This window comes from Anomaloglossus baeobatrachus, chromosome 5, assembly GCF_048569485.1.
Source record: "Anomaloglossus baeobatrachus isolate aAnoBae1 chromosome 5, aAnoBae1.hap1, whole genome shotgun sequence".
NCBI classification, from domain to species: Eukaryota; Metazoa; Chordata; class Amphibia; order Anura; family Aromobatidae; genus Anomaloglossus; species Anomaloglossus baeobatrachus.
In genome coordinates, this window is record NC_134357.1 from 442422198 (window position 1) to 442437019 (window position 14822).

At 40.8% G+C, this 14822-nt stretch overlaps 1 protein-coding gene across 3 annotated transcripts in view; it reads right to left on the reverse strand.

The window, feature by feature from the left end:
* NKAIN4 (sodium/potassium transporting ATPase interacting 4) overlaps positions 1-14822 on the reverse strand; it is a 76502-nt gene that overhangs the window by 7036 nt on the left and 54644 nt on the right. For all 3 annotated transcript variants that reach the window (XM_075350424.1, XM_075350425.1, XM_075350423.1), the window contains exons 2-5: positions 8471-8608; positions 6716-6796; positions 4450-4647; positions 965-1025 (exon numbers count right to left, since the gene is read on the reverse strand). In XM_075350424.1, coding sequence (XP_075206539.1) covers positions 965-1025; positions 4450-4647; positions 6716-6796; positions 8471-8608 — 478 coding nt within the window. The remainder of the gene's footprint in view (positions 1-964; positions 1026-4449; positions 4648-6715; positions 6797-8470; positions 8609-14822) is intronic.

Sequence of the window (14822 nt, forward strand, 5' to 3'; positions counted from 1 at the left end):
TGTGGAGCAGGGGAAGAGGAGTGTGGAGTGGGGGGGAATGCTAGAGCAGGTGTGATTGTTATGAGAACTGATATACAGGGATTTCAGGGGGACTGGACACGGCAGCTACCCACACACATAATACAGCAGTTATATTCTTAGTATTATAGTAGTTATATTCTTGTAGTTAGGGGACATTATTATAGTAGTTTTATTTTGTACATTGGGTGCAGTATTATTGTAGTTATATTTTTGTACATAGGCGGCAGTTTTATAATAGGGGGCAGTATTATAGTGATGTATTCTTATACATATGGGCAGTACTATAGTAGTTATAATCTTGTAAATAGGGGTATCACTTGTGCGAGGGAGGCAGTATTATAGTAATTATAATCTTGCTTATACCCCCATTATTAGACTTCATGAAAGCCCTTTACATTAGTATGCAGTGAGATCCCATACTGGTGGCTGCAGGAAGGTGCTTAGACAGTGTCATAGTAAGCAGAAGACGCAATTCAGTACTGACCGACCACAGGCCGCATAGCAATTGCATGTCCTGCCATTATGGTAGGGATGCCCCTGCCACATAGTGCCTTGCTCTTGGCCTGGCAGTTTTTCTAACTAGAACATGTTATATACATACATATCTTATGTAACAATGATTAGTCATCGTAATAAAAGTCATTTCTGACATATTTTGGGGAACCTCGTCAAGAGGAAGAAAAGATAAAGAGAACAGAAAGATCCATAGAAACCTGAACATATAAATGTTCAGGAGAGAAGGTTTATTAGAGGGGCGTCAGTCAGGTGACCTTTTATAACATAGATTTTGGGGTCCCTTCTGCTGCACGATGGATGCACGATGGAGGCCGCTGTGTCCTCTCATCATGAGCTGTACAATGCATACACATGAGCACATTGACAGCCATTACTTCCATCCGCAGCTTTGTGCATAAATACTACCCATATATAAGGATATACTCACAGCTGTCCTCCTCCTCTGTGAACACACTGGTGACGTAACAGGCGTACACAAACCCAAGGAGCTGGAAAAGAGAACAAAGAGCAATGATAGTAGTCATATTCTTGTACATAAGAGCAGTATTATAGTAGTTTTACTCTTACACATAGGGGACGTAGCAGAGACATTTGTGCACATGGAGAAGTATTATAGTAATTATATATTTGTACATAGGAACAGCATTATAGTAGTTATATTCTTGTACATGGGGGCAGTATTATAGTAGTTATATTCTTGTACATGGGGGCAGTATTATAGTAGTTATATTCTTGGACATAGGGGGCAGTATCATAGTAGTTATATTCTTGTACATAGGGGCAGTATTATAGTAGTTATATTCTTGTACATGGGGGCAGTATTATAGTAGTTATATTCTTGTACATGGGGGCAGTATTATAGTAGTTATATTCTTGTACATGGGGGCAGTATTATAGTAGTTATATTCTTGTACATGGGGGCAGTATTATAGTAGTTATATTCTTGTACATGGGGGCAATATTATAGTAGTTATATTCTTGTACATGGGGGCAGTATTATAGTAGTTATATTCTTGTACATGGGGGCAGTATTATAATAGTTATATTCTTATACATAAGGGGCAGTATTATAGTATTTATATTTTTGTACATTGGAGCAGTATTATAGTAGTTATATTCTTGTACATAGGGGCAGTATTATAGTAGTTATATTCTTGTACATAGGGGGCAGTATTATAGTAGTTATATTCTTCTACATAGAGGCAGTATTATAATAGTTATATTCTTATACATAAGGGGCAGTATTATAGTATTTATATTTTTGTCCATAGGAGCAGTATTATAGTAGTTATATTCTTGTACATAGGGGCAGTATTATAGTAGTTATATTCTTGTACATGGGAGCAGTATTATAGTAGTTATATTCTTGTACATGGGGGCAGTATTATAGTAGTTATATTCTTCTACATAAAGGCAGTATTATAGTAGTTATATTCTTGTACATGGGGGCAGTATTATAGTAGTTATATTCTTGTACATAGGGGCAGTATTATAGTAGTTATATTCTTCTACATAGGGGTAGTATTATAATAGTTATATTCTTGTACATAGGGGGCAGTATTCTAGTAGTTATATTCTTGTACATAGGGGACAGTATTATAGTAGTTATATTCTTCTACATAGAGGCAGTATTATAATAGTTATATTCTTATACATAAGGGGCAGTATTATAGTATTTATATTTTTGTCCATAGGAGCAGTATTATAGTAGTTATATTCTTGTACATAGGGGCAGCATTATAGTAGTTATATTCTTGTACATAGGGGACAGTATTATAGTAGTTATATTCTTCTACATAGGGGCAGTATTATAATAGTTATATTCTTATACATAAGGGGCAGTAATATAGTATTTATATTTTTGTCCATAGGAGCAGTATTATAGTAGTTATATTCTTGTACATAGGGGACAGTATTATAGTAGTTATATTCTTCTACATAAAGGCAGTATTATAGCAGCTATATTCTTGTAAATAGGGGGCGGTATTATAATAGTTATATTCTTGTACATAATGTCATTACCATGTAACCTAGGAATGTGTACCAGCTCATTCAGAGTAACTGTGACTGTAATTGCTCTGTAATATATTTCCGTCTCTGCTGATGAAATTCAATATTTTGTAATTAAAACAAGCTGGGAACGTGGAAGAAATATGGAGGTAAAGTGGGCTCCGGCAGCAGGAATTCCTGACCCTGCACAGCTGGATGTGGAGATGACAAGGAATGGGCCGAGGAATGTTTTGGAGACAGGAGGTGTCAGGGAGGGAGCTGGAAGGGTCTTCTGCAGTGCACAGCTCCCATATAGAAAGGTCACCAGCAGCGGGGGTTGTTTGCAGGGCAATATACAGGGCAGAATGTCTATTACACTAATAAATTAAGTCTGGACGCCCCTTCTGTAAATGTTAGCCTGAGATTGAATTACTAGCCATCATTCTTCTTGGCACTCACAAGTCGTCTATAGGAGGCCGGTACAATAGAAGCTTTCACCTCTAATAAAGGTCTATTCACACTGATGGTAGACGGTCAGACATAGGGCCTGTCCACATGTTACTGTAAAGTACTACATGATGGGGGTAACAAGACCCCCCACGACTGCCTAAAATTTATGGCGTTTGAAGGTTTGGGAGAATTAGGGTTCCCTCAGCCCCAGTAATACAGTAAGGAAAGTCTTGTTCCTCTACCCATTATATATACTGAAGTGGCCAAAGCAATGACCCTACAGCAAAATGGGGGTCCAGGGTCTGTCCGAGTACTCCATAACTGCAATAGGCCATAGATAAAGGAGAAGAAGCACTCTCTAACAACCAGACATTGGTCTAGTGTTATCTAGGCGGCACTATATGCATAAGTGATGAAAAATGATGCACGGAATCATAGCCGTGTTCATCCAGAGCCTCCTGGTTCATCATTATTGCATAGTATATATTACTATACTGAACAGTGGGATCACTTTAATTCATCTATGTGATGATTATATGGAAATTATTCGGAAAATTCCTGAGAGCAAGCTTTTTTATTTGGCAGTACACAATGGCGCATAATTTGCAGTGTAATATCGCTCAATCTTTCCCAGTGAAACACTGCCTGTATACACCATCTATGTCGCCAGCAGTAGGGTTAGCGCTCCATGATTAACATTTGGAGGGGTCCTCATCTGTTCCCATTCATTCTGCAGCGTGCCAGCCCTGGGCGGCGTCCTCAGCAGAGGTACAGAATGGGAGCCTCCATAACACAAAAGCAAGGACGGGGGGAGGGGCGGCAGCTATAAGGAGCGGGGTATTCTGGATTATTAGTCTGTGAATAATTCATCAGGGCGGCCGAGGACCGTACAACAAGGGATGGAAAAACGTGAAAGAACCACAAACAAAGGGGAACAAAGGGGAAAATACATAAAGTATCTGACAATCAATGTTCCCATAATCTACGGCCACAAGGCAGCATTGTTAGGTTGTGTTCTGATAATATCGAATTTTATTCCACCTGCTATTCGCATATTGGGAGTTTCATTGTAATACTAGTTGAGAACTGTAGGGGGCGCTGCAATCATCGTCACCACCAGGCCCTGTCCTAAGATTAATGGTTGTGATGGGCATTACAGGTTCTCATTTTAACTAGGTACTAAATATTTGCTGACAACCTCTGAAGACCGTCATTACACCAGAGACGCAGGGGTTGTCATCCATATAACCACAGCTCCTGAAAGGTTAATAAATATGTACTTAAAGCGGGACGTCTCTGATTGGATTCGTCTACAAACCTGAGGTGATGAATTTAGTGCTGACATTTATGAACCAGGAGGCTCAGGATGAACCCGGCTCTAGGTCCTACTCAGATAGAAGAGGGGTTGATCCTGGTCTGCATTGCATGGAATTGGAGGTGCAAACACTGTATGGGGGACGAGCGTACTCTTACCGTCAGCAGTATCTGTGTGGCACTGTGTAACACCTCGATGTACTGGTATTCTATGGCACATCCAACCACTGAGACGTAAGAGTGACTTTCCAATCCGGGCATGCCGGTGACGGGCGACTCTTTCCGCACACATCCCGGACCGTGCTCACTCCACCAGGACTGGTGCTGAGACACGTGAAAAGTGAGGAGGTCACTGTCCTGTAAAGGGTAAAAATATGGTTAGATTATAACCAGGTATATTAGCCAAGGTAAGAGCATTGACCATTTCCAGCCACAGTGCCCTTAATCTCTGCCACACTTACAGTAGTCACTCACTATGTCCCAGGCACAGTGCCACTTGTTATCTAGTGTCCCCAGTGCTTGTCACAGTTCCTCTAGTCACCCAATCTCCCAGTGACAAGTACCAACTACAGTGCCCTCAATATCTGCCAAAGCTTCTACTGTGCCCCCAGCCATAATGTCATCCAATGTCCTCAATGCTTGACATAGTTCCTGTACTCACCTACTGTGCCCATGGCCATTCACAGTTCCCTCCATCATCTACAGTATCCCCAGTGATTGTCACAGTTCCTCTAGTCACCCAATCTCCCAGTGACCAGTACCAGCCACAGTGCCCTCAATATCTGACAAAGTTATGCACTGTGCCCCCAGCAATAATGCCACTCTTCATCCAATGTGCCTAATGCTTGCCATAGTTCCTGTACTCACCTACTGTGCCCATGGCCAGTCACAGTGCCATCCATCATCCACAGTGTCCCCAGAGCTCATCACAGTTCCTCCAGTCACCCAAACTCCATGTGACCACTGCCAGCCACAGTGCCTTTAATATCTGCCACACTTCCAGTAGTCACTGACTGTGTCCCACACACGGTGCCACCTGTCATCCACAGTGTCCCCAGTGTGTCTCACAGTTGCTCTAGTCACCCAATCTACCAGTGACAAGTACCAGCTACAGTGCCCTCAATATCTACCAAAGTCATCCACTGTGCCCCTAGCCATAATGCCATTCTTCATCCACTGTCCTCAATGCTTGACATAGTTCCTGTACTCACCTACTGTGTCCATTGCCAGTCACAGTGCCATCCATCATCCACAGTGTCCCCAGTGCTTGTCACCCAATCTCCCAGTGACGAGTACCAGCTACTGTGCCCTCAATATCTGACAGTCATCCAGTGTGCCCCCAGGCATAATGCCACTCTTCATTCAATGTGCTCAATGCTTGCCATAGTTTCTGTACTCACTCAGTGTGCCCATGGCCAGTCACAGTGCCCTCCATCATCCACAGTGTCCCCAGTGCTTGCCAAAGTTACCCAATCTCCCTGTGACCAGTACCATCCACAGTGCCCTCAGTATCTGCCACACTTCCAGTAGTGACGGACTATGTCCCAGACACAGTGCCACCTGTCATCCACAGTGTCACAAGTGCTTGCCACAGTTTCTCTAGTTTTCCATTCCCCCCTTATCATCTACAGTGTTCCAAGTGCCAACCAGAAAGACCTTGATATCTGCCACAGTGCCTGTAGATGCCCATGCTGCCGACAACCAGTCACAGTGTCTTCCGTCATCTATGCTGTCCCCAGCACTTGCCACAGTTCCTCTAGTCATCCCCATCCCCCCATTCCCTGTAGCAGTGGCATACGTCATATTGATGCCATCATGTACACCCCTGGCATTAAATGAGCACAGATACAATTTTGTACAAGTCCAATGCCAAATCAAATTCCTCTCCCCTTTAGAACATGTCTGGCATAGTAATGCGGATACCCTGTAAACACCCACGTGTGGGCGCAGCGCGTGCAGGGAGGGTGACAGCTGTGGAAACACTGGCATTCCAGGAGCAGCAGATGGACGACGTTTGGCACAAGGAGCGCGTGGCAGCGAGGATGCTTGACAGTCTCTACATCCTTCCCGATGAAGCCTGTAATGGGCGCTAAATGTTTCCTCATTCCAATGGGCGCTGATCTTCTAGATTATTAATCATTTGGAGCCTGATATTTTATACTTCCAGCGAAGATAATGCAGTGCCGTCACCCAGCCCTGGCATTGATGGAGTGGGCACATTCCCATTAATATCTCTCTATTGGATCTCACGGCTACAAGTCAGCGTTGTATGGCACGTAACCTCCACGAACTGTGCCGAAGAGCTGAGATGAGAAAAGGGCTGCGGTGCCATGCTTGATGGGCACTACAAGGACCGCACCTTCTACCTCACCCAACCCTGTGACATGGCATCTGGAGAGCAGTGGTGCAGGACTGTGCGACGTACCTTAGACAGATCTCCCACCTCCATGTAGAAGCAGATCAGAAAGACATTCCAGGTCACCCACACGGCTGCCCAGATGGCATACTGGCAGAGACAGAGAGTAGATTTAGTGACAGGGACAATTGGTGTATACAGAGAAGAAATAGTCTGGTGTCATAAGGAAAAAATATACAAAACATATAAAAAATATATTATACAAATCTCATCATATGTGATAGTGACTATTACACCTCCGGAGAATCTGAGATGCCGGCTCCCCGGATATGTGCCAGAGCCACGTTATTAAGGAAGCCGAGCGAAGACATGTGACTGAGCTCCTTCTAATCCTCTTTTATTACTGAATAGGCCAAAGAAAAGAAAGTTCTTATTCTGCTGATGACAGGAAAGCGGCTTTACACGGAATGTGAATGCAACGCCGGGCGGTTATGAATATAGAGAGCAATCTGGGTCACAACTCAACAACAATGATGTATACAGGTCTGGTTACAGATAGTCTGCGGAAGCAAGAAAGCAGTTACTACCGTACTAATGAAAAATAATACTGCCAGTGCTCTGCTAACTGAGGATTTCTAGTCAAAGTACTACAATACTGCTCCTATGCACAAAAATATAACTACTATAATACTGCCCCTATGTACAGGAATATTACTACTATAATACTGCCCCCTATGTACAAAAACATAACTACTATAATACTGCCCCCTATGTACAAGAATATAACTACTATAATACTGCTCCTATGCACAAAAATATAACTACTATAATACTGCCTCTTATGTACAAGAATATAACTACTATAATACTGACCCCTATGTACAAGAATTTACCTACTATTATATTGCCCTCTATGTACAAGAATATAACTACTATAATACTGCCCCTATATACAAGAACCTTATGCACAAGAATATAACTACTATACTACTGATCCCTATGTACAAGAATATCACTACTATAATACTGCCCCTATGTACAAGAATATAACTACTATAATACTGCCCCTATGTACAAGAATATAACTACTATAATACTGCCCTCTATGTACAAGAATATAACTACTATAATACTGCCCCTATGTACAAGAAAATAACTACTATTATACTGCCATCTATGTACAAGAATATAACTACTATAATACTGTCCCCTATGCACAAGACTATCCCTACTATAATACTCATATATAAGAATATAACTACTATAATACTGCTCCCTATGTACAGGAATATTACTACTATAATACTGCTCCTATGCACAAAAATATAACTACTATAATACTGCCTCTTATGTACAAGAATATCCCTACTATAATACTCTCCCCTATGTACAAGAATTTACCTACTATTATACTGCCCTCTATGTACAAGAATATAACTACTATAATACTGCTCCCTATGTACAAGAATATAACTACAAGAATACTGCCCCCTATGTACAAGAATAAAACTACTATAATACTGCCCCTATGTACAAGAATATAACTACTATAATACTGCCCCTATGTACAAGAATATAACTACTATAATACTGCCCCTATGTACAAGAATATAACTACTATAATACTGCCCTCTATGTACAAGAATATAACTACTATAATACTGCCCCTACGTACAAGAATATAACTACTATAATACTGTCCCCTATGTACAAGAATATAGCATCTGACTGTAAACTAACTATAAATGCTGCCATTGGAACAGTTTTAATCCTTAAATACTTTAACTGCATAGTGAAGAATCTTCCCTTAGGGTATGTACTTACAGCCACCACATAGCGAGGTCTGTATTGAAGAGTTCCAAAGAGACCTAATATGATGACGACGATCTGCAGGAAATTTGCCAAGATTGGAGCCCATTGATATCCGAGAAAGTCAAAGACCTGACGCTCTAATGCGGCTATCTAGAGAAAGAGAAGAGATAACAATAGAATAAAAGTATTAACACAACAACATAAGATCAAGTAACTCAAGGAAAGAAAGTCCATTTATCTTTTATATATATATATATATATATATATATATATATATATATATATATATATATACTGTATATATAGAAATATATATATAAACGCACACAGTATATATATATATATATATATATATATATGTATATATATATATATATATATATTTAACTTATATGTTTTAATAGTAATAAAGAAAAATACAATCATTAGTAACTAATAACATTATATATATATATATATATATATATATATATATATATATATATATATATATATATATATATATATATATAAATGACATTTTTGTAGAACACAAACAAAATAAAAAACTATTAAATATATTTGGAAATAATTTAACAGTTAATGTTACCTAAAAATTAAAAATCAAATAAAGTAGAAATGCTAACAATAAAAATATGTTAAAACAAAACACAAAGTTAAAAAAAATATTACAATAGAAAATAAAAAAAATAGCTACGATATATAAATTGTTTGTGTCCTCTTTATGCCCTGCAGATATTCCTGAATACTACAATATCAGGATACGACACAAGGACTTGTGCTTTTCTGATGTTTGGGAGGAAATGCTGTGTACAGACCAGGATGATGATGTGATAACCTCAGGAGATGGTGTATATAGAATGGCGTGCATGCTTTTGTAGCTTGGGGCACATATTTTTCATTATCAGGATTCCCCTTGCTCAGCAGTGGCCGCAGTGTATGCCAATTACTCCCTGCACAGTGATGCCCTTGGGAGGTAGCCACCGGTTGTGTACCAAGCCAGTCAGGACCTCACTGCTCATGATGGATGTCCGCGTCCACTTCCCTTGTAATGGATCCATCATCCTGTCTTGGTGCCCTTGTGCACTGATACAAGACAGATTCATCGCCCTGAAACCTTCCTTAAAAAATGCCAACAATGCCTCCAGCATTTTTGCAATAGAGGTGACATGGCAAGCCCTGGCAGTGCCAGTCTATCAGTGGGTAGCAGCGCGTGCTGTGCACCTAAAAAGCAACCTGCAGCCTAACCGTGTTTGTTTTAATTGGTTTATCCCCCCCGCTGTGGTTGCTATGGTAACATTCCTTTGGGGGTCCAGCAATTTGTGATTCGTTTCCCAGTATCCATTGCAGGAAACCAAAGGTCATGTGTGATAGATGCTGTAAGTCAATGCCGCAGTTAACCCCTTGCTGCGGGACAGATATTTGAAGCCTTGCATGAATTCAAAAGTGATGCAAAGAATGTATTCATCGCTCTTAACTTTTCGCCTGCAGTCATATTAGCAGAGAACTCGGAATATAGCACACATCTCTGTACGCCACTCATGGGTATTTAGTGTAAAAAATGAACAATTATGAACAGGTCAACAACTGAAAAAATCATACAGTAAGGAGAGATATAAAAGAATAAATCCGGTAACAGGTTTGCATTCCAATCCATATACAGTAGTTACAGACTTGGACTAAATTGTTGGTACTTTCTGTTAAAGGGAACCTGTCACCAGATTTGGCTACTATAAGCTGCGGCCACCACCACTGAGCTCTTATATACAGCATTCCAGAATACTGTATATATGAGACCCTCTGTATAACGTAAAAAACACTTTTATAATACTCACCTAAGGGGCGGTCCGGTCTGATGGGAGTCACTGCTCTCTGGTCCGGCGTCTCCTATCTTCTTGTGACCGCCGTCCTCCTTCTTCTCAGCTCAGTGTGAATGTCATGTGCTATCATGTCATCCTCACAAGCCGGCATTGCTGTCCTGCGCAGGCGCGCTTTGAACTGCTCTTCTCAGGGCAGATCAACGTACTGTAATACCCAGGCGTGAGGAAAGGTTAAAGACCGCCCGCACATGCTCACTACAATACTTTGAGTGGCCCTCAGCAGGGCAGATCAAAGCGGGCCTGCGCAGGAGTGCAATGTCGGCTTGGGTGGATGACGTAGGACATGTGATCCATACTGGCCAGGGGAGAAGGAGGACAGCGAACGCCGCTGAGAGGAGGCGCTGGATCGGAGAGAGGGGGCACCGGACCGGAGAACAGCAACACCCATCGGAACAGACCACCCCCTAGGTATTATAAAAGTGACTTTTACATTATACAGCGCGGCCTGGGCTCTTATATACAGTATTCTGGAATGCAGTATATAAGGGCTCACTGGTGGTGGCCGCAGCTTACAGTCACCAAATCTGGTGATAGGTTCCCTTTAAAGTAAGAAAAAACCACAGTGGGAAGAACCTTAAACTGAGAAAAGTCATTTTCTATTTAAATACTGTATACTGACTATCAACTAATGACAATCAGATATTGTTTGTGAATTGGGGTTCAGAAGAAAAAAAAACTAATGAAACTGGCCTGGATAAAGACGATGGTTCTCTAGCCTTATATTTTGTTGCACAACCTATTGAGGCAATCCCTGCAAACAAAACATTTTTGTAACTCTCAATGAGACTTCTGCACCCTCCACAGGTATTTTGGGCGACTCTTCATGAGCAAACTGCTCCTTGTGTCTCAGGTGTGAAGACGCCTTCTCCATGTTGTAAGCTTTAGCTCCTTCCTCAGATGCTCAATAGGATTTAGGTCAGGGCTCATAGAAGGCCACTTCAGAATAGTCCAATAATTTCTTTTTAGCCATCCTTGGGTGTTTTTAGCTGTGCGTTTTGGGTCATTATCTTGTTGGAGGATCCATGACCTGCGACTCAGATTAAGCTTTCTGACACTGGGCAGCACATTTCGCTCCAGAATGACTTGATAGTCTTGAGATTTAATTGTACCCTGCACAAATTCGAGTCACCTGTGCCAGATGAGGCAAAGCCGTCATAACCGGGCCTTCTCTAAGTATCACAGTAGATACAATGTTCTTTTCTTTGTTTCTTTCATTTTTGCATCTGTGAACATACAGCTGATGTGAGTTGCCAAAAAGCTTCAGTATTCTCATCTGTCAAAAGAACTTTATCCCAGAAGCTTTGTGGCTTGTCAATATGCATACTAGTCTTGTTTTTTTATTATTTGCTTTCAACAGTGGTGACCTCCTTTGTCGTCTCCCATCAAGTCCACTTTGGCCTCAACAGCAACTCATGGTGTAATCTGACACTGATGTACCTTGACCTTGGATTTCATCTCAAATCTCTTTGAAAGTTGTTCTGCGCTCTTTGGTTACCATTCATATTACCCGTGTCTCCAATTTGTCATCAATTTTCCTCCTGAGGCCATGTCCACGGAGTTTGGCTATAGTCCCATAGACCCTAAACTTCACAACAATACATGTAACTGTAGTAACAGGAACATCAAGCTGTTTGAAGATGATCTTATAGCCTTTACCTTTAACATGTTTAGCTATAATTTTCTTTCTACTCTCCTGAGACAACCCTCTCCTTATCCTTCTCTGGTACAAGTAGTGTGATACACACTATGATTCCAAACAGCACAGTGACTACTTTTCTCTGTATAAAGACCAATTACAAGTTTATAGACATCTGTACTGCTAATTACAGGGTAAACCTTGGTTTCACATGTCACTATGGTCAAATTATTTTCAATCTTTTCTAGGTGTACCATCATTTTTATTGAGGCAATTTTCATTATTTTGTTTTTTTTTTTATTTTTCTGTTCAACTCCAATTCACAAGTAATTTCTGATTTTCATTAGTTGATACTAAGAACATTTAAATGGAAAATGACTACAACCTACTACAATATAACTACTACTTTCCTGTACATAGGGAGAAGTGTTATACTAGTTATAGGAGGAAGTATTATAGCAGTTAAATGCTTGTATATGGTGGCAGTATTATAGTAGCTATATTCTTGTATACAAGTCATGGCCAAAAGTGTTGACACCCTTGAAATTATACCACTAAAAGAAGCATTTCTTCCACAAAATCATTGCAACTACACCTTTTATTATGCACGTTTATTTCCTTTGTGTGTATTGGGCCAATAAAAAAACAACAGGAAAAAAAGGCATATTGAACATAATTTCACACAAAACCCCAAAAATGGGCTGGATAAAATTTTTGGCACCTTCAACTTAATGTTTGGTTGCACTACCTTTGAAATGAATAACTGCAATCAATCACTTCCTATAACCATCAACAAGCTACTTACACTTCTCAACTGGAATTTTGGACCACCCTTTTGCAAACTGCCCCAGGTTCCTCATATTTGAAGGCTCCTTCTCCCAACAGCAATTTTAAGATCCCTTCACATGTGTTCAATGAGATCTAGGTCCATACACATTGCTGCAACTTCAGAACTCTCCAGCGCTTTGTTTTCATCCATTTCTGGGGGCTTCTTGAGGTATGTTTGGTAGTCATTGTTCTGCTTGAATACAAAAAAATATATCCGGCACACAACAATGTAGGAGAGGAATCTTTGGTTTGGTTTGAAAAAAATGTTGATTTATTGTGTATATACAGACAAGTCCGTCCAACGTTTCGATCCAGAAGGATCTTTTACAGGGACAATTGGACTAGAAGCATAAAAAGGATTGTCAAATCGTATCGGTACGGGTAATGATCTGCAGAGAAGAGGTCCAGTTTGTCTAAGAGAAATTCCCCTATAGCGAACAGTGCAGGGTTTCTTCCAGGGAGGAGAAATGGCCGTGCTGCCAGCTGAGGTTAGGTAAAAGGAAGCCTGCAACTGCGTTGGTGGGATTGTGGGTCTCCAATAGGTGCTGACGCCATTATTGGAGACCCACAATCCCACCAACGCAGTTGCAGGCTTCCTCTTAGACAAACTGGACCTCTTCTCTGCAGGGAGCACCTATACTTTTTTCCAAAAAAACCTAATCTATAGACATACACTCAGCGATACGTATAAAACAGTGACCCTCAGAGACTCACCCTACGTCTAATAATTAATGCTTTCTACTAGTGAGATTCCTCCTTCTCTGATCACGCTACATCGAGAACTGCATTAGAGTCACTTCTCTACGACATACTTGGGTCTCCCATCCGATATTGTGCAACTTAAACATTATACGGTACCACTGACCCGGACTCTTCTCTGTTGTGCACGACACCACAACACGTCCTTGATGGACATTCCCTTAGCACTATATCATTGAATATAATTCGTAGACTGCCTACGCATTCTTCTGATATACTTTTGATGAACATCATTACCCGTACCGATACGATTTGACAATCCTTTTTATGCTTCTAGTCCAATTGTCCCTGTAAAAGATCCTTCTGGATCGAAACGTTGGATGGACTTGTCTGTATATACACAATAAATCAACATTTTTTTCAAACCAAACCAAAGATTCCTCTCCTACATTGTGGTGTGCCGGATATATTTTTTTGTATTACTGGACTTATTATTCCAGAGCACCCCCACGTTGAGTGAGCCAGGTCTACCTCAATTACATTGTTCTGCTTGAAGACCCATGACCTAGGATGCAAATCCAGCTGTCTGACACTGGGCACTTTATTGTGACCCAAAATCCTTTGAAAATCTTCAGATTTCATGACGCCTTGCACACAGTCAAGACACCCCGTACCAGAGGCAGAACAACATCCCCAAAACCTCCACCTTATTTGACTGTAGCTACGGTTTTCTTTTCTTTGAAGGCCTCATTCCATTTTTGGTTCTAGTAGAATGATGTGTTTTACCAAAAATCTCTATCTTGATTTCAACTGTTCACTTTCCCAGAGGGATTTTGGTTTACTCAGTACATTTTGGCAAACTGAAATCTAGCTTTAGATACAGTTGATACACAGGACAGTAGATAACAGATGAAACGGAGCTATAATAACCCCCGCATCTACGCATTTCAGACGTACACTCACCATTAGTCATGATCATCATGACAAAGGCTAAGTGTACACCCGAAATGCTTAGATGTGGGTGTTAATATAACACCATTTCATCTGTTATCTACTGTCCTGTGTATCAACTTTATCTGAATAAAAAGGAACTCGTTCGTGGAGCCAGATTATTGCTTTCTTTATTAGCTATTCACATGGGCAGTAGCAGAACCTTGAGCTCTCAACAGACAGCATCTAGCACAATGGTGAGCTGGATTTTATAATATTGTCTCACCTAGCTTTGTTATCTCTCTGTGTCAGCAGTGGGGTCCTCCTGGGTCTTCTGCTATAGCATTTTACTTCATTCAAATTTCGACGGATAGCTCGCACTGACACTGAT